This window comes from Anomaloglossus baeobatrachus, chromosome 2, assembly GCF_048569485.1.
Source record: "Anomaloglossus baeobatrachus isolate aAnoBae1 chromosome 2, aAnoBae1.hap1, whole genome shotgun sequence".
NCBI lineage: Eukaryota > Metazoa > Chordata > Amphibia > Anura > Aromobatidae > Anomaloglossus > Anomaloglossus baeobatrachus.
The window spans coordinates 453,262,612-453,286,311 of record NC_134354.1 but is presented as its reverse complement, the minus strand read 5'-3'; the positions used below and the strand labels follow the sequence as shown (position 1 = coordinate 453,286,311).

The following is a 23,700-nucleotide window of genomic DNA, read 5'->3' as shown; positions in this document are numbered from 1 at the left end:
AGTGTGTGTGCATAAAAGCTGAGTGAGTTTCTGGGATCCAATAGTAAAAATAACTGTGGATATAAAAAGCGCATATAGGCTCTTACCAGGATAGCAACAGTAAGGGTTAATGAAAACCACTCACCTGAGATGGTTGTGTGACTCACAACCAGTATTAAAGCATGTATCAGCTGCTGCAGACTCCACGTGCCAAAGGCGGAAGCAAGAAAAAAGAAGGATAAAAATTGGGAAAATGTCTGCGCTGTTGTGCCAATAAAGAGTTAATTCCATATAAGAGAAATGCAGGGGTTTTTTTTTTCTATGCGTTTTGGAGATAACCCCTCTCTATTCAGACTCTTGCATCTTTCATCCAGCCACTGATGTTTCTGGATTGTGAGTCATGGGGAAAGCAAAAGAATTGTGAACGGATCTATGGGAAAAGATAGTTGAACTATATAAAACAGGAAAGGGATACAAAAAGATATTCAAGGAATTGATAAATGATGTTTGAACACTGCTGACTGGCATTAACAAATGGAAAATGAGGGGCTCTGTGAAAACCAAACCACGATCAGGTAGACAAACAAAACCTTTGGCCACAACTGCCAGGAAAATTGTTTGGGGTGCAAAGAAAAACCCACAAATAACATCAGCTGAAATACAGGACTAAAAACTAGTGGTGTGATTGTTTCAAGATGCACAATAAGGAGGCACTTGAAGAAAAATGGACTGCATGGTCGAGTCGCCAGAAAAAGTCATTACTGCACAAATGCCATCTGTATGTATCTCATACAAATGTATCTCGCCCACAATATGTCAAACAGCACAGAGACAAGCCTCCAAAATTCTGGAACAAGGTAATTTGGAGTGATGAAACTAAAATTTTCCTTTTTGGCCACAATCATAAATGTTACATTTGAAGAGGTGTCAACAAGGTCTATAATGAAAGGAACACCATTCCTACTGTAAAGCACATAGGTCGATCGCTCATGATGTGGGCATGTGTGAGCTACAAAGACACAGGAAACTTAGTCAAGTTTGAAGGAAAGATGAAAGCAGCACGTTATCAGCAAATACTGGAGTCAAATTTGCACTCATCAGCCCAGAAGCTGCATATGGGACGTATTTGCACGTTCCAACATGACAACGATCCAAAACACAAACCCAAGTTGACCTGTCATTGGCTACAGCAGAACAAAGTGAAGGTTCTGGAGTGGCCAGTCTCCTGATCTCAATATCATTGAGTCACTCTGGGGAGAACTCAAGCGCGCAGTTCATGAAAGAAAGCCCAGGAATTTACAGGAACTGGAGTCTTTTTGCCAAGAAGAATGGGCAGCTTTATCTGAGAAAATAAAGAGCCTCATCCACAACTAGCACAACAGACTTCAATCTGTCATTGATGTTCGAGGGGGCAATACACGGTATTAAGAACTGGGGTATGTGAACTTTTGATCAGGGTCATTTGGATGTTTGTGGTTGTCATAATTTCAAAAGAGAAAACACAGTAGTTTGACAATAATTGGCTTCACCCAACCACTAACCATGAGTGAAAAAAATGTTTTTTGTGTTATCATTTATATTCTCTGAAAAAAGGCTAAGCAAGCAAACCAAACAATCTGCTGGGATATGTAAACTTTTGAGCACAACTGTATATAAGTACACTGGTCGCTCTGTATAAGGAAAAAAAACACTTTTATAATACTCACCTAGGGGGTGGTCTAACCCGATGGGTGTCACTGGTTGCAGGTCTGGCGCCTCTCCATCTTGTGTGATCGCCGTCCTCTTTCCCAGCCCAGTGTGGATGATGTGTCCTAAGTCATCCACACAGGCTGGCAGTGCACTACTGTGCATGCGCACTTTGACCTGCCTGTTGAGGGCCGATCAAAGTATTCTAGTGTGCTTGTGTGGTCTTTGAACTTTCCTTGCGTCTGTGCATTACAGTACATCATCAGGTCAGATCAAAGTGCTCTTGCACAGGACCGCAATGCTGGCTTGTGTGGATGACGTAGGATGCATCATCCACACTGGGCTGAAAAGAAGGAGGACGGCGATCGCAGCAGAGAGGGAGCACCGACCCGTGACAAGCGACACCCATTGGTCTGGACCGCCCCCTAGATGAATATAATAAAGGTGTTTTTTACTTTATACAGAGCGGCCTGGGCTCTTATACACAGTATTCCACAATGCTGTATATAAGAGCTTACTGGTGGTGGCCACAGCTCATATAGGAAAAACCTGGTGATAGGTTCTCTTTAATTTTTTTCCATCTTCAGGTTTAAAAGAAATGAGCAGACCATTCTTCTGGCATCTTCTGTTGTGAAGACACTAATTATTTTACAATAGCCGTCAATAGAAAGGCACAAAAGATGCACAGGTTTGACAAACTACTAGTTGTTAGTGAAAATACCAGTAACAAAGATGTAAAAAAAAGTTGGCAGTTAAAAACGTCAAAAATTGTTTTGGGAAATTACCAAATAACACTAAGATAGATTCTTGAGAAAAAAAACAACTCCAGCTTTTCCCAAAGCATGGTCACACACCTTATAGTGTTTTGATTCAGATGTCATTTTTATTAATAAATGCCCTTAATGCAGTAGTGAATTATCTGATGTTACTTTTTTACTATAGGTCTTATCAGTGTTGTGGAACTCGGCGCTCAGGCTATAATGTTGGAATTGGCATCAGCAGCTTACATGGTGAGTTTATTATAATATCAGTGTAATCTCTTTTATTATGATGATTGAGCACTACCATGCTCGGGTGCTCAGTACTCGTAATGTTGGATGCTCAGATGGCCACGACTCATGTACCAAGTATTATCGAAGTCAATGAGGAACTCAAGCATTTTTCTGTGACATCTTCCTGAAAAATGCTTGGGTTCCCCATTGATTTCCATTATACTCGGGTACTTGAGTCGCTCCCATCCAAGCATCTAACTGCTCATTACGAGTAATGAGCACCCAAGCACGGTAGTGCTCGCTCATTACTAATTATTATATGATGTACTGTATATCTATCCATAGCCAGTGGCGTACCGTCAATAGAGGCAGACCACGCCACTGCTATTGGGCCCGTGAGCTGGAGGCAGGAGGGGGGGGCCCGGACGCTCGCTGACAGACCAGGCTCCTTCCCTTTCATCCCTCAGCTTACCGGGCCCCAGGGGGCGGGGCCGCCATCAGGGCATAGAGGGGGCCCGAGTCGCTCATAGAGAGCTGCCCTCTCTCCAACTCTGCACTGATCTATGTGATCGGTGCAGGACAGGAAATGTACTATGGAGGCTGCGGTGAAGGACCTGTCATCTAAGTAATCATGTGCCTGATGACATGACCAGTGAACATGCAGATCCTGCTTTTCAGCTGCTGCAGCCTCCGTGCAAGTCCCCGTGGTTTCTCTCCTGCTCTTCACTGATCAGAAACTGCAAGATGGGGTAATGTACAGTGTGTAACTGTGCGTGTAGGCTGTCTGGATGTCTCTGTCTGTCTCTTTCCCTGTCTCTCTCATTCTCTCTCTCTCTCATTCCCTGTCTGTCTCTGTCTCTCTCATTCCCTGTCTGTCTGTCTGTCTCTGTCTCTCTCATTCCCTATCTGTCTGTCTCTCTCTCTCTCTCATTCCCTGTCTGTCTCTCTCTCTCATTCCTTATCTGTCTGTCTGTCTCTCTCATTCCCTGTCTGTCTCTATCCGTCTCTCCACCGATATCATATTACCTCACACAGAAGCTTCTTACACTAGCAATGTCCTTTGCTGCCCATAATAACCAATCACAGCTCCTATTAATGACCTGTACCTCCTAGCCCCATTGACTTTAATGTAAGGAATTTTTTTGGAGAGTAACTGTAAGGCTTAAGACACACGACATCAAAATCGGAGCGAGTGAGATGCGATAAAACATCACATTCCACTCGGACTAATATTAGCCTATGTGCCAGCACACACGAGCGATTTATTTTCTTGGCCCCAATCGGACCGAGAAAACAATTGCAGCATGCTGCGATTGTTATGCGGGACTCTTTCTCTCACACCCATTCAAGTGTATGGGGCGAGAGAAAAATCGCACCGCACTCGCGTTACACCGGTGTAACCCAAGTGCAGGGCGAGAATGGCAATAGCTGGCTACGGAGGAGAGAGGGAGATAAATCCCTCCCTCCCTTCCGCAGCACTGACCCTCCCCTCCTGAGTGCCCGCCCGTCCCCTGCAGCTGAGGTCCGATCGCATGATCGGACCTCAGTCGCAGTGACACTCGCATGACACTCGCCTCCTGCTGTGCTCCCAGCGTGAGCCGAGTGTCATGCGAGGATTACACTAGTGCCCTGTGTGGCCCCAGCCTAAAGCGCGGGTTTAAAATTCCCCCTCAAAAAATAGTCTATGACGATCCCTGAGTCACATGAGATTTCTGTGCAAAATATCGTATTGTAAATGAGACGGTGCGGGTTCCTATAGGGGACACACATACAGTGTCTCTCTATCTATATATATATATATATATATTATACACACATACACAGCTTTATATATTAGATATACACGTATGGCTGATGATGCTGTCTGGCGTTCGTCATTTTAATGACCCAAAAAATGGTGCATGCAGCTTTTTTCAGGCTGTCAAAATGACGACTAGCAGTTAATATTTGATTGGTGAGGACTGTGAATTGGAGATTTTCCAAGACTGATGGTGGGATTGTGGAAGGTTGGAGGTCAGTATGCAAAGGAGGATCTCAGCCCTCCCCCCGGTAAAGGCATCATCTGGGTCCTCTCTCTGGGGGACGGTGCAGGGAGGGCAGCTCCATGTTCAAAGAGGCAAAGTCCGGCAATAGAACAAAAGTTGTTTCCAGCATCACGTCCAAGAAATAAGGTTAAAAACCAATTTTATTCCATAACTAACTTGTGCAAATCTAGCAAGATATGTCTAAGACTAAAGGGTGCTTTACACGCTGCAACATCGCTAGCGATCTCGTTAGCGATGTGACACACTAGATCGCAGATGCGATCTGCCAAGATCGCACATAGGTCATTTTTATAGCGCCGATCGCATGTGCGATCTTGGCGGATCGCATGTCACATCGCTAACAAGATCGCTAGTGATGTTGCAGCGTGTAAAGCACCCTTAAGAACCTCTGTTAGGTGTGAAACGCGTCAGACATTGTTTTATACTTTGTGGACGTCCATCCAACCTAGTGTTGGTTTTAACCTTATGGAATAAAATTGGTTTTTAACCTTTTCTTGGACGTGATGCTGGAAACCACTTTTTTTCATTGCCGAAGGTTCGAGGGCTAGAGGCGGAGCTGTGGTGGAGTCTGAAGGGGGCCCAAAAATGTTGTCCGTTTCGGGCCCGGAAATTCCTGCTGGCAGCCCTGGCTGGAGGGGCCTGGGGTGGCTGCCTGCAGTGTGTTGCGTTTTCACTTTCATGCATCATGCCCCCGGGGCCGTTACCAAGCAGCTGATTAACGCCGCTGGGAGCCGGCACTGTTTGTATAGCTGCAGACTGGCCAATGCAGAGATTCAGTGGCGCCCACACTGCACACTGTGCGCGGCCTGTGCTGAAGAGGAGGGAGTGGCCAGGCAGCAGCTTCTTCTAGTGAGAGATGCCAGGAGGAGAACAGCCAATCAGGAGAGGGGGCAGAGCTTGTTCAGTACAGCCGAATGAAATGATGAAACGGAAAACAGTGCAGGAGTGAAGGAGTAGAGACCACAGAAAATAGAGAAAAGCAAACAGAGAGCAGAAAAACAGTGAGTGAGCAGCGGAGAACAGAAGGAATAGAAAGAAAAAGCAGAGGACAGGAGGAGCAGCCAGGAAGACTCACAGGAAGTGCAGCAGAGAGACCAGATCCACTATCATCATCTCTCACAGCACAGGAGCATGTGAGTATTATAATGTACAAATGTCTGCCTGTAACTCCACAGAAAAACTGCCCTGTGCTTGCCATCACTCTCTGTGTGTGTGTGTGTGTGTGTTGCCCCTGTGCCAATACTGTGTGTGTGTGTGTTGCCCGTGTGCTGTGCCATCACTATGTGTGTGTTGCCCCTTTGCTGTGCCATCAGTGTGTGTGTGTGTGTGTGTTATTCCTGTACTTTGCAGAGTTTTAGTATAGATACTAAGGCTATAAAGAGTCATAATTCTTTGACCTTTGACAGCACATGTGCGCTTCAAATCGCTGCAGAAACACTGCATAATGGATGCAGTGTTTCTGCAGAAAAAAAGCTGATTTCCTGCGCTATGGCTGCAGCCTCTCCCATAGACAGAGCGGGACCTGCATCCAAAGTGCACGGAATAATTGACATGTTGCTTTTTAGAACGCAGCGATTTGGAACAAAATGTTGGCATCCAAATCGCTGCGCTCTCAAACGCAACGTGCGCAATGCACAATCTTCATAGAATGTGCTGGGGACGCAGGACGCATGTATTTACGCTGCGGTGCAATACGCAGCGTAAATGCATGAAATTCGGCAACGTGCGCACACAGCCTAAAACTGTGAGGAAAGTGTCAGGATCTTCTAAAACTTAAAACTCCTAAAAAACCTGGAATTTCTGCTCAATTTTTGTTTCAGAAACTCCTTGAAAAACTCCATGTTCACATAACCCATAAACGCTAAAAAAACTCTTCAAAATTGCTTCTGGAAATGTAAAACATCTCCAAAAGCTGCCCAAAGAAGGAGCATTTCCTGATGAGCTTCTACTAGAAAACTTGTCACTTTTGACTGACTTAATCAAACTAAGCGTGCACCCTAGGTTTTCAATTGTGATTTTTGGCTGTTTGTTTGCATGTCTGTAGCAATGTGGGGTCATTAGAGGAGTAGCGGTGACCATGTTGCTCTTCTAGTGCCTAGTTTATGTTTGTTATTTGTCTGTGGGAGAGAAAGCGCACATAGGGTCTTACCAGGTATGAGATTTTACAAATAAGGTGCCAAAGGCACACTCACCTGCTGAAGTTGTGTCAGGCACAACTCCTATATGCACATACATCAAATGGTGGTCAGCAGCAGCCCCGAAGAAAGGGTTAAAACAATTTAAATAAAAATAAAAGAGATCCGGGTTTAAGGCTGGGCTAGAAACCACATGAATCCAAAGGTGTGCGATGAAATCCTTTCTTCTTTATTTCTGCAGGTCAACACGTTTCAAAGACATATCCGTCTTCTTCATCAGGACAAAAACAATATCTTTATTGTATATTGTTTCTTTTGTCCTGATGAAAAAGACGGATATGTCTTTGAAACGCGTTGACCTGCAGAAATAAAGAAGAAAGGATTTCATCGCACACCTTTGGATTCATGTGGTTTCTAGCGCAGCCTTAAACCCGGATCTCTTATTTTTATTTAAATAGTTTATGTTTGTGGCATACTGTATATGTATGTGCTATTGTATTCTTTTATTAGTCAAACTGACTTGTTTTTTAAGCTATATTGAAAAGCATTGTCCATTGCACTACAAGTAGATACAGCTGAAGGAGGTACAACACAACAAAATCACTTTGTCCAGCTCACCTGCTTCTTGCCGGAGACCGCTTATACAGGACCGTGCACAGAATGGAAGGTAGCAGAACTCATGTCATAGTTAGAAAAAATCCAGCAACCAAGTCCATGGAAAAATCTTCATTAAAACTTCATTTTATTATAAACTTATAAAACAGTCCATGTTATACATCTGCCCCACTAGAGGACGCGTTTCGAACGACCATGTTCTTAATCCGTCTCTAATTCTTTTGAGAAAAAAATGGACTCATTAAAAAGGGGCTGAAACCCCAACATGAACGTCATTAACCAGTGAAAAATTCAGAAGGTGCAGCAAAGAAGTCCTCCTATTAACCCTATATGTCCAATGTCCTAAAGAAAACCTCCCACCGTCTCCTACGGCACTACTTCCCATTTATCCAACATTTTAATTTGTTAGATTAATTTTGTTTTATATATTTTCATTTTTACTTTAAATTTTTGATTTTTGATTTTTAATTTCTGGATATCTCATTCTATCATCCTATCCCTATATCTACTAAATCTCCCAATCAGAAAAACCGCAAACCGGTTCAGAGGAAAAAATCAGAGAAAAAATCCCCTTATAATAGGACTTATTTCTCTAAAAAATCCTTCTATATTGCTCTTTACAAAATTCCAAAAAACTTTTAAAGTAGCCCTCTTTTTTCTCAGTAAGAAAAAGAACATTGGAAAACACCACACATCTCATTCCTGTTCGATTCTGTATCCGTCAAGATACAAAAACTACAGGCAATACAAAAAGCACAAGATCATTGCAGAAAAATCCACAGAAAAATTCACAAGAAAATCCCACAAAAAATACAATTAAACACACTACTCCTCCCTAGTATGCATATAACACATCATTCCTCCTGTTCAAACCCATTGGGGATCTAGTTCCCATCAGGAAAATCCACTTGATCTCTCTGTGTAACAACAGCCTTTTCAAATCACCTCCTCTTTTAGGTGATTTAACTTTTTCTATCGCATTTACCTTCATATCTGTTAAATCCCCTGCATGTACATCCGGAAAATGTTGCGACACCCCAGACAAACTCCTGGTCGTCACATTATTCGTGTCATAAGCATGTTCCGAAATTCTCCTCCTTAAAAGACGTGAAGTACTCCCAATATATTGCAATCGGCATGTTACACATGAGATCAAGTAGACTACATAATCTGTGCCACAGAGAAACCAAAGAAAAAAATAATGAAAACATACCCTGCTGTAACTAAATAAAAGCATAGTGCATATAAACATAGGGTACTTAGTAAACACTATTTTTTGATCAAAAAAAGCATAAAGCTATCCCACCAACGCCAAGGTGTACCCAGTTGGGATAGTACCTACACTCTCTAATATTAAAACCTTACCATGGGTCTAAAATAGGCCTCAATGTGGCTAAGGGCTGAGAGTGACCGGGTTCCAACAGGACACACAGTCAGGGGATGCACAGAATGAAATGCCCAGCTCACTAAGAAGGGGGCCACACCCTATTTGTACTGAATACAAAAAAAAAAACTACATAAAAACAAAAAAGTGAGCTGGAGTATGAGATGATACACATGGAGCTTGTGAGCTCATGTTCACACTGGCCATAAGACAAAGAGAAACCAAAGAAAAAAATAATGAAAACATACCCTGCTGTAACTAAATAAAAGCATAGTGCATATAAACATAGGGTACTTAGTAAACACTATTTTTTGATCAAAAAAAGCATAAAGCTATCCCACCAACGCCAAGGTGTACCCAGTTGGGATAGTACCTACACTCTCTAATATTAAAACCTTACCATGGGTCTAAAATAGGCCTCAATGTGGCTAAGGGCTGAGAGTGACCGGGTCCCAACAGGACACACAGTCAGGGGATGCACAGAATGAAATGCCCAGCTCACTAAGAAGGGGGCCACACCCTATTTGTACTGAATACAAAAAAAAAACTACATAAAAACAAAAAAGTGAGCTGGAGTATGAGATGATACACATGGAGCTTGTGAGCTCATGTTCACACTGGCCATAAGACAAAGAGAAACCAAAGAAAAAAATAATGAAAACATACCCTGCTGTAACTAAATAAAAGCATAGTGCATATAAACATAGGGTACTTAGTAAACACTATTTTTTGATCAAAAAAAGCATAAAGCTATCCCACCAACGCCAAGGTGTACCCAGTTGGGATAGTACCTACACTCTCTAATATTAAAACCTTACCATGGGTCTAAAATAGGCCTCAATGTGGCTAAGGGCTGAGAGTGACCGGGTCCCAACAGGACACACAGTCAGGGGATGCACAGAATGAAATTTTGTGGCATACTGTATATGTATGTGCTATTGTATTCTTTTATTAGTCAAACTGACTTGTTTTTTAAGCTGTATTGAAAAGCATTGTCCATTGCACTACAAGTAGATACAGCTGAAGGAGGTACAACACAACAAAATCACTTTGTCCAGCTCACCTGCTTCTTGCCGGAGACCGCTTATACAGGACCGTGCACAGAATGGAAGGTAGCAGAACTCATGTCATAGTTAGAAAAAATCCAGCAACCAAGTCCATGGAAAAATCTTCATTAAAACTTCATTTTATTATAAACTTATAAAACAGTCCATGTTATACATCTGCCCCACTAGAGGACGCGTTTCGAACGACCATGTTCTTAATCCGTCTCTAATTCTTTTGAGAAAAAAATGGACTCATTAAAAAGGGGCTGAAACCCCAACATGAACGTCATTAACCAGTGAAAAATTCAGAAGGTGCAGCAAAGAAGTCCTCCTATTAACCCTATATGTCCAATGTCCTAAAGAAAACCTCCCACCGTCTCCTACGGCACTACTTCCCATTTATCCAACATTTTAATTTGTTAGATTAATTTTGTTTTATATATTTTCATTTTTACTTTAAATTTTTGATTTTTGATTTTTAATTTCTGGATATCTCATTCTATCATCCTATCCCTATATCTACTAAATCTCCCAATCAGAAAAACCGCAAACCGGTTCAGAGGAAAAAATCAGAGAAAAAATCCCCTTATAATAGGACTTATTTCTCTAAAAAATCCTTCTATATTGCTCTTTACAAAATTCCAAAAAACTTTTAAAGTAGCCCTCTTTTTTCTCAATAAGAAAAAGAACATTGGAAAACACCACACATCTCATTCCTGTTCGATTCTGTATCCGTCAAGATACAAAAACTACAGGCAATACAAAAAGCACAAGATCATTGCAGAAAAATCCACAGAAAAATTCACAAGAAAATCCCACAAAAAATACAATTAAACACACTACTCCTCCCTAGTATGCATATAACACATCATTCCTCCTGTTCAAACCCATCGGGGATCTAGTTCCCATCAGGAAAATCCACTTGATCTCTCTGTGTAACAACAGCCTTTTCAAATCACCTCCTCTTTTAGGTGATTTAACTTTTTCTATCGCATTTACCTTCATATCTGTTAAATCCCCTGCATGTACATCCGGAAAATGTTGCGACACCCCAGACAAACTCCTGGTCGTCACATTATTCGTGTCATAAGCATGTTCCGAAATTCTCCTCCTTAAAGGACGTGAAGTACTCCCAATATATTGCAATCGGCATGTTACACATGAGATCAAGTAGACTACATAATCTGTGCCACAGTTCATCATAGAATTTATCTCATAATTTTTACCTTGACTAAAGGAAGAAAAACTCCTAGCACTTTGCATGAAGACACAAGAACCACACGATTTATGTCCACACTTATAGGATCCTTTTGTTGGAAGCCAATTCCCTGTGGCTCCCTCCACTCCATTCACATTAGACCTATTCATGTGATCACTGGGTGACAATAACGCATTCAAAGCCGTATTCTTTTTAGACACAAACTTCACTCCTTCCTTCAAGATTTTAAACAGTGTCTCATCAGTTGATAATATCGGTAAATACTTTTTAACCACATGTACCACTTCGTGATAATCTTTACTGAATTTTGTGGAGAAAACCACTGGCAATTTCGACCTCCCCACTACTTCCTTTGCCTCCAAATACTGTGCCCTACTTCTTAAATTAGTTTTTTCTTTAGCTCTTTCCAAATTACTCCGACGGTACCCTCTGGCCATAAATCTTTCATCAATAATTTTACACTCTAGTTTGTAATCCTCCTCACTCGTGCAACATCTTTTAGCCCTTATATATTCACCTGTTGGGATGTTCTCAATGATATGCCTCGGGTGACACCTCCCTGCATGAAGCAGAGAATTTCCCGCTGCAGGTTTCCGATATAATTTACATTCTATCATTCCCAGGCTGGCATTGCCATTCATGTTCATGTCCAAAAAATGTATCTCTTGTTGTTCATGCTGGTGGGTAAAAAATAAATTATGAGCATTGTTACTGATGTAAAATAAAAAATCCTTCACTTTATCTTTCTCTCCTTTCCATATAATCAATATATCGTCTATATACCTAATGTATATAGCCATATCCTGTGAAAAAGGATTAAAGTGATTAAAAATATACTGCTCTTCCCACCAGAACATGAATATCCCTGCCAAGGAGGGTGAAAATTTAGAACCTATGGAACATCCCTGCAGCTGGACATATCGATTATTCAAGAATGAAAAATAATTATTCTTTAGTAGGAAATTAGTCACTTCCAATATAAATTCCTGTAAATCTGATGTATAGCCAGAATACCGCTCGAGCTGGTTCTTCAGAGCCAGAATCGCAAGATAGTGTGGAATCGACGTATAAAGCGTCTGTACATCACATGTCAACCAACTATAACCTTCCCTCCATTCCACCTTCGACAGAATATTCAAAACATGTTTCCCATCCAACACAAAACTCGGAGAAGCTTTTGCCAGTGCCTGCAGGTGGTCATCAAGCCATTCTGACAAATGCTCAGTCATTGACCCAATACCCGAAATTATAGGTCTAAAACTGGGTGGAAATAAATTCTTATGTGATTTGGGGAGAGCGTGCAGCAGTGATGTTCGTGGACATGCGGGAATAAAATACTCTTTTTGTTTTGCATTAATCAATCCCAACCGTAGGCCCTCATCTGTCAATTTCTCTAGGGCCACTCTAACTCTCTCTACAGGATCATAATCTATACTTTCTTTGTCGCTCCATTGGGAGACCCAGACAATTGGGTGTATAGCTTCTGCCTCCGGAGGCCACACAAAGTATTACACTTAAAAGTGTAAAGCCCCTCCCCTTCTGCCTATACACCCCCCGTGCATCACGGGCTCCTCAGTTTTTATGCTTTGTGCGAAGGAGGCTGACATCCACGCATAGCTCCACATCTTAGTCAGCAGCAGCTGCTGACTATGTCGGATGGAAGAAAAGAGGGCCCATAACACGGCCCCCAGCATGCTCCCTTCTCACCCCACTCTGGTCGGCGGTGCTGTTAAGGTTGAGGTACCCATTGCGGGTACATAGGCAGGAGCCACATGCTGTTTTCCTTCCCCATCCCTTAAGGGCTCTGGGTGAAGTGGGATCCTAATCGGTCTCCAGGCACGGGGACCGTGCTCCCTCCGCAGCCCCTGGGGAATCTGCTGGACAGGAGCCGGGTATCGTCAGGGATAAGGCCCTGCTACTGTGAGGTACTCTGTGTCCCCGTGGGGACCGCGCATGGAGCGCTTGTGCCATACATCACTGCAGCACTGCTGGGTGTGTTAGTGCGCCGGGGACTACCGCGCCGGCCGCGCTTATTTGCCGGCCGCGCTTATAACTTTAGTCCCCGGCTTTTGCGGCCTAGTATCGCATATTCCCGCCCCCAGGCCTGCCAGTCAGGGGAAGGGCGGGACGCTGCACAGGACGTCAGCGCTGAGGGCTGGAGCATACTTTGTATCCTCCTCCCCCCTCACTCAGCACAGTGGGGCACTAGATTCCCGCATTTTCTAGGGCACGCCCACGGCCCCCTCCTCCCCACAGAACGCCGGCAGCCATTCCTGTCAGCACTTCTGACGCTGGAGAGGAGAGACAACACGGCTCTGGGAGGCCCAGGCAGGGAATCTGGTGATCACACAACCGCTTTGAGCGGTCGGTAAGCAGCACCTGAGGTGCTGGCCCCACTGAGTGCCGAAGTGTACATATATATATATATGTTTATATGCTATACATTTACACTGTACGGTCGCACTGTTGATTTTTGGCTATATACCCTCCTGGATTGTACTCAGAGGAGACAACAGCATGTCGTCCGCAAAAAGCAAGGGTGCCAAAGCACAGGCTAACTTTGCAACCTGTACCTCATGTGCGGCTATACTACCGGCAGGTTCCACTGACCCTCATTGTGTGCAATGCTCGGCCCCTGTGGCACTTACTCAGCCGGAGCCTCTGCTACTGGTGGCCCAGGTGGAACCACCTGCTACCACTGTCCAGGTGACAGGGACGGAGTTTGCAGTATTTGCTGACAAACTGTCTGAGAGTATGGATAAATGGTCTGCTAAGATACTAGAAGCCTTACAGTCCAGACTGGTGACTCAGGCCCCGGGCACTGTTCAATCATTGACCCCAGGCCCCCTCAATTGGAGCAGCAAAGTGCTCCTGGGGTGACCCATAGGTCCCAGGGTGAGGTCTCTGACACGGACCGCAGTCCCAGGCCGCCTAAGCGGGCTCGCTGGGAAATTCCCTCGACTTCATCACACTGTTCAGGGTCTCAGCAGGAGGACTCTCTGGAAGATGAAGCGGAGGTAGCAGATCAGGATTCTGATCCTGAGGCCGCTCTCAACCTAGATACACCTGAAGGTGACGCCATAGTGAATGACCTTATAGCGACCATCAATCAGGTGTTGGATATTTCTCCCCCAGCTCCTACAATTGAGGAGTCAGCTTCTCAGCAGGAGAAATTCCGTTTCAGGTTTCCCAAGCGTACATTGAGTACGTTTCTGGATCACTCTGACTTCAGAGAGGCAGTCTAGAAACACTGAGCTTGTCCAGATAAGCGTTTTTCCAAGCGCCTTAAGGATACACGTTATCCCTTCCCCCCTGACGTTGTCAAAGGCTGGGCTCAGTGTCCTAAGGTGGATCCTCCAGTCTCCAGACTGGCGGCCAGATCCATAGTTGCAGTGGAAGATGGGGCTTCACTCAAAGATGCCACTGACAGACAGATGGAGCTATGGTTGAAATCCATATATGAAGCTATCGGCGCGTCTTTTGCTCCAGCATTCGCAGCCGTATGGGCACTCCAAGCTATCTCAGCTTGTCATGCGCAGATTAATACAGTCACACGTACATCTGCTCCGCAAGTGGTGTCCTTAACCTCTCAGGCGTCGGCGTTTGCGTCCTACGCCATTAATGCTGTCCTGGACTCTGCGAGCCGTACGGCGGTAGCATCCGCCAATTCGGTGGTAGTCCGCAGGGCCATGTGTCTACGTGAATGGAAGGCAGACTCTGCTTCCAAAAAGTTCTTAATCGGTTTGCCATTTTCTGGCGACCGCCTGTTTGGTGAGCGATTGGATGAAATCATTAAACAATCCAAGGGAAAGGAATCATCCTTACCCCAGTCCAAACCAAACAGACCTCAACCACGGAAGGTACAATCGAGGTTTCGGTCCTTTCGGCCCGCGGGCAGGTCTCAATTCTCCTCGTCCAAAAGGCCTCAGAAGGATCAGAGGAACTCCGATTCATGGCGGTCTAAATCACGTCCTAAAAAGACCGCCGGAGGAACCGCTCCCAAAGCGGCCTCCTCATGACTTTCGGCCTCCTCACACCGCATCCTTGGTCGGTGGCAGGCTTTCCCGCTTTTGCGACGCCTGGCTGCCACAGGTAAAAGGCCGATGGGTGAGAGACATTCTATCTCACGGTTACAGGATAGAGTTCAGTTCTCGTCCTCCGACTCGATTCTTCAGAACATCTCCGCCCCCCGAGAGAGCCGATGCTCTTCTTCAGGCGGTGTGCACTCTGAAGGCGGAAGGAGTGGTGATCCCTGTTCCTCTTCAGCAACAGGGTCACGGTTTTTACTCCAACTTGTTCGTGGTGCCGAAAAAGGACGGATCCTTCCGTCCTGTTCTGGACCTAAAACTGCTCAACAAACACGTAAAAACCAGGCGGTTCGGATTGAATCGCTCCGCTCCGTCATCGCCTCAATGTCCCAAGGAGATTTCCTGGCATCAATCGACATCAAAGATGCTTATCTCCATGTACCGATTGCACCAGAGCATCAGCGCTTCCTGCGTTTCGCCATAGGGGACGAACACCTTCAGTTCGTGGCACTGCCTTTCGGCCTGGCGACAGCCCCACGGGTCTTCACCAAGGTCATGGCAACAGTGGTAGCAGTCCTACACTCTCAGGGACACTCGATGATCCCTTACTTATACGATCTGCTTGTCAAGGCACCCTCTCAAGTGGCATGCCAACACAGCCTGAACATTGCTCTGGAGACTCTCCAGAGCTTCGGGTGGATCATCAATTTTCCAAAGTCAAATCTGACACCGGCCCAATCACTGACATATCTTGGCATGGAGTTTCATACTCTCTCAGCGATAGTGAAGCTTCCGCTGGACAAACAGCGTTCACTACAGACAGGGGTGCAATCTCTCCTTCAAGGCCAGTCACACCCCCTGAGGCGCCTCATGCACTTCCTAGGGAAGATGGTAGCAGCAATGGAGGCAGTTCCTTTTGCGCAGTTTCACCTGCGTCCACTTCAATGGGACATTCTCCGCAAATGGGACAGGAAGTCGACGTCCCTCGACAGGAACGTCTCCCTTTCGTGGGCAGCCAAGGCTTCCCTTCAGTGGTGGCTTCTCCCCACTTCTCTGTCGAAGGGGAAATCCTTCCTGCCCCCATCCTGGGCTGTGGTCACGACGGACGCGAGCCTGTCAGGGTGGGGAGCGGTCTTTCTCCACCACAGGGCTCAGGGTACTTGGACTCAGACAGAGTCCTCCCTTCAGATCAATGTTCTGGAGATAAGGGCAGTGTATCTTGCCCTAAAGGCGTTCCAGCCGTGGCTGGAAGGCAAGCAGATCCGAATTCAGTCGGACAACTCCACAGCGGTGGCATACATCAACCACCAAGGCGGAACACGCAGTCGGCAAGCCTTCCAGGAAGTCCGGCGGATTCTGCTGTGGGTGGAAGCCACAGCCTCCACCATATCCGCAGTTCACATCCCGGGCGTAGAAAACTGGGAAGCAGACTATCTCAGTCGCCAGGGCATGGACGCAGGGGAATGGTCCCTTCACCCGGACGTGTTTCAAGAGATCTGTTGCCGCTGGGGGATGCCGGACGTCGACCTAATGGCGTCCCGGCACAACAACAAGGTCCCGACCTTCATGGCACGGTCTCAAGATCACAGAGCTCTGGCGGCAGACGCCTTAGTTCAGGATTGGTCGCAGTTTCAACTCCCTTATGTGTTTCCTCCTCTGGCACTGTTGCCCAGAGTGTTACGCAAGATCAGGACCGACTGCCGCCGCGCTATCCTCGTCGCTCCAGACTGGCCGAGGAGGTCGTGGTACCCGGATCTGTGGCATCTCACGGTGGGCCAACCGTGGGCACTACCAGACCGACCAGACTTGCTGTCTCAAGGGCCGTTTTTCCATCTGAATTCTGCGGCCCTCAACCTGACTGTGTGGCCATTGAGTCCTGGATCCTAGCGTCTTCAGGGTTATCTCAAGAGGTCATTGCCACTATGAGACAGGCTAGGAAACCAACGTCCGCCAAGATCTACCACAGGACGTGGAGGATATTCCTATCTTGGTGCTCTGATCAGGGTTTTTCTCCCTGGCCATTTGCCTTGCCCACTTTTCTTTCCTTCCTTCAATCCGGATTGGAAAAAGGGTTGTCGCTCGGCTCCCTTAAGGGACAAGTCTCGGCGCTCTCTGTGTTTTTTCAGAAGCGCCTAGCCAGACTTCCACAGGTACGCACGTTCCTGCAGGGGGTTTGTCACATAGTCCCTCCTTACAAGCGGCCGTTAGAACCCTGGGATCTGAACAGGGTGCTGATGGCTCTTCAGAAACCACCTTTCGAGCCGATGAAGGATATTTCTCTCTCACGCCTTTCGCAGAAAGTGGTCTTCCTAGTAGCAGTCACATCACTTCGGAGAGTGTCTGAGCTAGCGGCGCTGTCATGCAAAGCCCCTTTCCTGGTGTTTCACCAGGACAAGGTGGTTCTGCGTCCGGTTCCGGAATTTCTCCCTAAGGTGGTATCCCCCTTTCATCTCAATCAGGATATCTCCTTACCCTCTTTTTGTCCTCATCCAGTTCACCAATGTGAAAGGGATTTGCACTTGTTAGATCTGGTGAGAGCACTCAGACTCTACATTTCTCGTACGGCGCCCCTGCGCCGCTCGGATGCACTCTTTGTCCTTGTCGCTGGCCAGCGTAAAGGGTCACAAGCTTCCAAATCAACCCTGGCTCGGTGGATCAAGGAACCAATTCTCGAAGCTTACCGATCTTCTGGGCTTCCGGTTCCCTCAGGGCTGAAGGCCCATTCTACCAGGGCCATGGGTGCGTCCTGGGCTTTGCGGCACCAGGCTACGGCTCAGCAGGTGTGTCAGGCGGCTACCTGGTCGAGCCTGCACACTTTCACGAAACACTATCAGGTGCATACCTATGCTTCGGCAGATGCCAGCCTAGGTAGGCGAGTCCTTCAGGCGGCGGTTGCCCACCTGTAGGAAGGGGCCGTTTTACGGCTCTATTACAAGGTATTATTTTACCCACCCAGGGACTGCTTTTGGACGTCCCAATTGTCTGGGTCTCCCAATGGAGCGACAAAGAAGAAGGGAATTTTGTTTACTTACCGTAAATTCCTTTTCTTCTAGCTCCAATTGGGAGACCCAGCACCCGCCCCTGTTCCCTTCGGGCTGTTGTTCTTTGTGTACACATGTTGTTCATGTTGAATGGTTTCAGTTCTCCGAAATTCCTTCGGATTGAATTTACTTTAAACCAATTTATAACTTTTCCTCCTTCTTGCTTTTGCACCAAAACTGAGGAGCCCGTGATGCACGGGGGGTGTATAGGCAGAAGGGGAGGGGCTTTACACTTTTAAGTGTAATACTTTGTGTGGCCTCCGGAGGCAGAAGCTATACACCCAATTGTCTGGGTCTCCCAATTGGAGCTAGAAGAAAAGGAATTTACGGTAAGTAAACAAAATTCCCTTCTTTGTATGTTTCACTATCCTTAAGCAATTTCAAAATCTCTCTCTCATATAGTCCCACATCCATCACTACTACCGCTCCCCCCTTATCAGAATTTTTAATAATGATATTTGGATTATCTTGTAATGTCCTTATAGCATCCTTCTCCTTTCTAGACAAATTTTGAGGCATAGCCTTCTTCTGGTTATACAAACATGTCAGTTCTTTCTCAACAATGTTCTGGAAATCCGTCATTTGATCCGTTCGTGAAAAAAGAGGATAGAAATCTGGATTAGGTATCCTCCTTTTCCTAACCATATCATCTTGAACTATAAGCCTCAAATCATCTGTGGAAAGATCTCTCAGATCCTGCAACGCCAATTGCTCACGGAATGAAGAGGGGGAAAAAACCGCATCAGATTGGTGCGGTTCCTCCAGCTCCTCATTCTGATCGCAAAAGAAATGTCTCCTGACAGTCAATTTTCTAACAAATTTGTTTACATCAAGTATGGTTTCAAATAAATTGAAACCCGTATTAGGTACAAAATTTAAACCCTTTTCCAAGATCTTGATTTCATCCCCACTCAAAATACATGCTGACATATTTATTACAGACTGCACGTCTTTTCCATCTATTTCTTTTTCCCTCTCGTGAAATGTCCATGCTGGTACTCTTTTCCTCCTATGCCTGCGACCGGCCCTCCTTGTTTTTTTCCTTGATTTTTCTGGAAAAAATATTGGTTTTTTGAATTCCCCATGGAAGTCGATGGATCCTCCATGTTATTTTCAGATGCATCAGTGTTATAATATGTGGAATCCAAATCTGTTGTCTCAGGATCCGTTGAAGAAAAACTAACTTTATTATTCCCTCTATTCCTTGTTTTCAAAATAGATTTAGGACCATCTTGAGGATATCTCCGGTAACCATGCCATGTATAAACTCTATCATTCTCATAGTCCCTTGAATCCCTTTTTAATGAGTCCATTTTTTTCTCAAAATAATTAGAGACGGATTAAGAACATGGTCGTTCGAAACGCGTCCTCTAGTGGGGCAGATGTATAACATGGACTGTTTTATAAGTTTATAATAAAATGAAGTTTTAATGAAGATTTTTCCATGGACTTGGTTGCTGGATTTTTTCTAGCTGAAGGAGGTACTTTACAAGGCTGTATACATTTTTTTTACAGAGCAAAGTAATGGCAAATATATGTAACTGTGCAATTAGATACATTCTGAGCATACAGCTGATGGGATGATTTAAAGAGAATCTAACAGCAGGATTTCACCCACCCAAACTATTTACATGTAGCTCTTTCAAAGACATGTCTAGAAGGCACGACAAAGCTGTGGAAAGATAAGGCGCAATAGGGTCTTACCCGGTATGACAAATGGTAGTGAATGTCAAAAGGAACACTCACCTGGTGAGGTTGTGTCAGTCACAACCCCTTTGAAAGCATGTAGATAACGTGGAAGGCAGCGGTCCCGCAGCAAGGAGTAGTTTCAAACAGCAGGAGAAAAGCAGGTTTTGAATACCGCGACAAACCACAGGAGTCCAGGTGAAGATAGTAAAACTCTTTTCTTTATTTTCACAGGTCTACGCGTTTCAAGGACATATCCGTTCTCTTCCTCAGGACAAATGTGCAGAGAATACTATAGCCTGTATGGCCTACTATGGCCATAGTATTCTCTGCACATTTGTCCTGAGGAAGAGGACGGATATGTCCTTGAAACGCGTAGACCTGTGAAAATAAAGAAAAGAGTTTTGCTATCTTCACCTGGACTCCTGTGGTTTGACGCGGTATTCAAAACCTGCTTTTCTCCTGCTGTTTGAAAAGACATGTCTAGCAATACCTTTACATGGCCAGTCCGTTCCTTGGTTACTGAAAAATCAGCATTAGAATTAATATCCAAATGAGGCTTTGGTAAATCTGAAGCCTCGGTCACTCCAGTTCTTTGGTAAACCTGAAGCCTCTGTCACTTCAGCTCTATTTACCACCCAGCACCGTCTCCTTCTGCATGACTGACAGCTCCTTTGCCTGAAGAGATACAGCATAGAGGCTGAAGTCTAGCTGAAGTGACCGAGGCTTCAGATCTACATTTGTCCTTTAGCCTCATTAGCATATCAATTCTAATGTTGGTTTCACAGTAATGGAAGAATTAATTGGCCGTGTAAGAGTATTGCTGGACTGGTCTTTGAACAATCTCCATGCACATATAAATAGTTTGGCATGTGAAATCCTGCTAACTAGTGATGAGTGAGCACTACTAAGCTTGGTTGCTCAGTACTCAAAACGAGCAGGTCGGACGCTTGGATGGGCTTGACCTGAGTACTCAGTATAATGGAAGTCAATGGAAAACTCAAGCATTTTCCGGCAGATCTCCGAGAAAATGCTTCAGATTCCCATTGACTTCCATTATACTTGGTACTCGAGTCAAGCCCATCCAAGCGTCCGACCTGCTCGTTTCGAGGACCGAGCATGATAGTGCTCACTCATCACTACTGCTGACAGATTCCCTGTAATAGACCTGCCAAAGATAACATGCAAAGTTTTAAGATATAATAATGTAAGGTCCCACATTCTCTCAGTATTGACTACAATCAAAAATGTATTTAATATATAGCTTTACTTTTTGTAAATTATTTGAATTACTAAAGAAAACTTTTATGTCACTTAGGTCTCTGTTGGATTCAGTGTGGCTGCGAGTGTGAGGATAGGGAACGCTTTAGGAGCAGGAGATGTGGAGCAAGCTAAAACATCCTGCAAAGTTTCCCTTTTGTGCATAGGTAAAAGATATATTCTTAAACTATTTATCTACAGGTTCGTGATATATACAGTTATGGCCGAAATTGTTGGCATCTTTGAAAATGTTCCAGAAAATTAAGTATGTATCTCATAAAATTCTTGCAATTACACATGTTTTGTAAACTCCTGTTTCTTTCCTTTATGTGTATTGGAATGACACAAAAAAAAATCAAAGAAAAAAGGCAAATAGGACATGATTTCACACAAAAGTCCAAAAATAGGCCCAACAAAATTGTTGGCACCCTCAACTTATTTCGTTGGACACCCTTTGTAATAAATAACTTTAATAAATCACCTCCTATAATCATCAACAAGCTTCTTACACCTCTCAACTGGAATTTTGAATCACTTTACCTTTAGGCCCCTTTCCCACATCCATTTTTTGCCATCAGTCACAATCCGTCAAAATGTGAGAAAACTGATCCAGCGCTGGATCCGTTTTTTTTCCATTGACTTGTATTAGCGACGGATGGACTCATGTTACATCCGCCGTACGACAGACGGATCCGTCGACAACTATGACAAAGTCTATAGGAACGTTTTTTGTGTGCGTTGAAATAACAGACAGCGACGGATCCGTCGCCGTCTGTCGTTAGTTGTAATGAAAGCCTATGGTATGTCATCCGTCAAATGACGGATCCGTCGACTGGTTCCGTTTTTTATATTTGAGCATGCTCAGAAGTGTGGTAAATTCACTTCTGGTCATGAAATCTCTCTCCCCCTCTCTCTCTCTCTCTCTCTTTTGTTTTTTTTTTACAGGATCCGTTGCCTCAGTTTTACCACAATCTGCAACGGAACCGTCACCTCATTCACAAAATGGATTGTGACTGATCCAAAAAACTGATGTGTGAAAGAGGCCTTACAAACTGCTTCAGGTCTCTCATATTTGAAGGGTGCCTTCTCCCAGCAGCAATTTTAAGATCTCTTCACAGGTATTCAATGTGAGTTAGATGCAGACCCATTGCTGGCCACTTCAGAACTCTCCAGCGCTTTATTTCCATCTATTTCATAGTTCTTCTTGAAGAATGTTTGGGGTCATTGTCCTGCTGGAAGACCCTTGACCTAGCACACAAAACCAACTTTGTGACACTGGGCCCTACATTGCGACCCAAAATCCTTCGGTAATCTTCAGGTTTCATAATGCCTTGCACACAGAATGTACCCAGTGCAAGAGGCATCAGAACAACCGCAAAACATCTTTGATTCTCCACCATATTTAACTGTAGGTACTGTGTTCTTTTGTCTGTAGGCTTAATTTCATTTTCAGTAAACAGTAGAATGATATGCTTTACCAAAAAGCTCTATCTTGGTCTCATCTGTCCAAAAGATGCTTTCCCAAAAGGATTTTGGCTAACTCACGTACATTTTGGCAACTGCAGTCTAGCTATATATGTTTCTGTGCCAGCAGTGAGGTCCTCCCGGGCCTCCTACCATAGTGTTTCATTTCATTCAATTTTTGTCATATAGTTTGCGCTGGCACTGATGCATGCTTACTCTACAGTACAGCTTGAATTTCTTTGGAACTTGATTAGGGCTTCTTATCCACCATCCGGACTATCCTGTGTTGCAACCTTTCATCAATTTTTCTGACATCCACATCCAGGGAGATTAGCTGTAGTTCTAACACTCAATAACTTATAGCATATAAACAATCCCGATAATCAGTCACAGCTTTACCAGTGCTAAACTGTAACCACCACCAAGCAGCAGCTCGAGTTAGGGCCGAGCCAGTGGATGAGACCGAGAGGACAGGTTAGTCTGCATCTTACTCTATTGCTCCTGCACATAATATTTTAAGACCGGTTGTAAACTTCTTGATTATTTTGCACACCATGGACAAAGAAACATCAAGATCTCTGAAGATGGACTTGTAACCATGAGATTGTTGATATTTTTATCCATATTGATTCTCAAGTCCCTAGACAGTTCTCTTCTCCTCTTTCTGTTCGCCATGCTTAGTGTGGTACTCACAGACACACAATGAAAAGATTGAGTTAACTTCTCACCTTTTTATCTGCTTTCAGGTGTAATTTTCATATTGCCCACACCTGTTACTTACCACAGGTGAGTTTAAATGAGCATCACATGCTTGAAGCAAAGATGTTTCTTCAGCGCTCTATTGGGAGACCCAGACGATTGGGGTATAGCTACTGCCCTCTGGAGGCCACACAAAGCACTACATTAAAAGTGCAAGGCCCCTCCCCCTCTGGCTATACCCCCCCCCCGTGGTATCACGGGTTCTCCAGTTTTAGCTTTGTGTGCGAAGGAGGTCAGACATTCCATACATAGCTCCACAGATTTTAGTCAGCAGTAGCTGCTGACTATTTCGGATGGAAGAAAAGAGGACACATATAGTGTCCCCAGCATGCTCCCTTCTCACCCCTGGATGGTGTTGTAA

The 23,700-nt window shown here is 44.7% G+C and overlaps 1 protein-coding gene across 3 annotated transcripts in view; it reads left to right on the top strand.

Moving 5' to 3' along the window:
• Positions 1-23,700, top strand: part of LOC142291637 (multidrug and toxin extrusion protein 2-like) — a 175,442-nt gene that overhangs the window by 100,148 nt on the left and 51,594 nt on the right. For all 3 annotated transcript variants that reach the window (XM_075336307.1, XM_075336306.1, XM_075336308.1), the window contains 2 exons: positions 2,608-2,675; positions 21,175-21,283. In XM_075336307.1, coding sequence (XP_075192422.1) covers positions 2,608-2,675; positions 21,175-21,283 — 177 coding nt within the window. The remainder of the gene's footprint in view (positions 1-2,607; positions 2,676-21,174; positions 21,284-23,700) is intronic.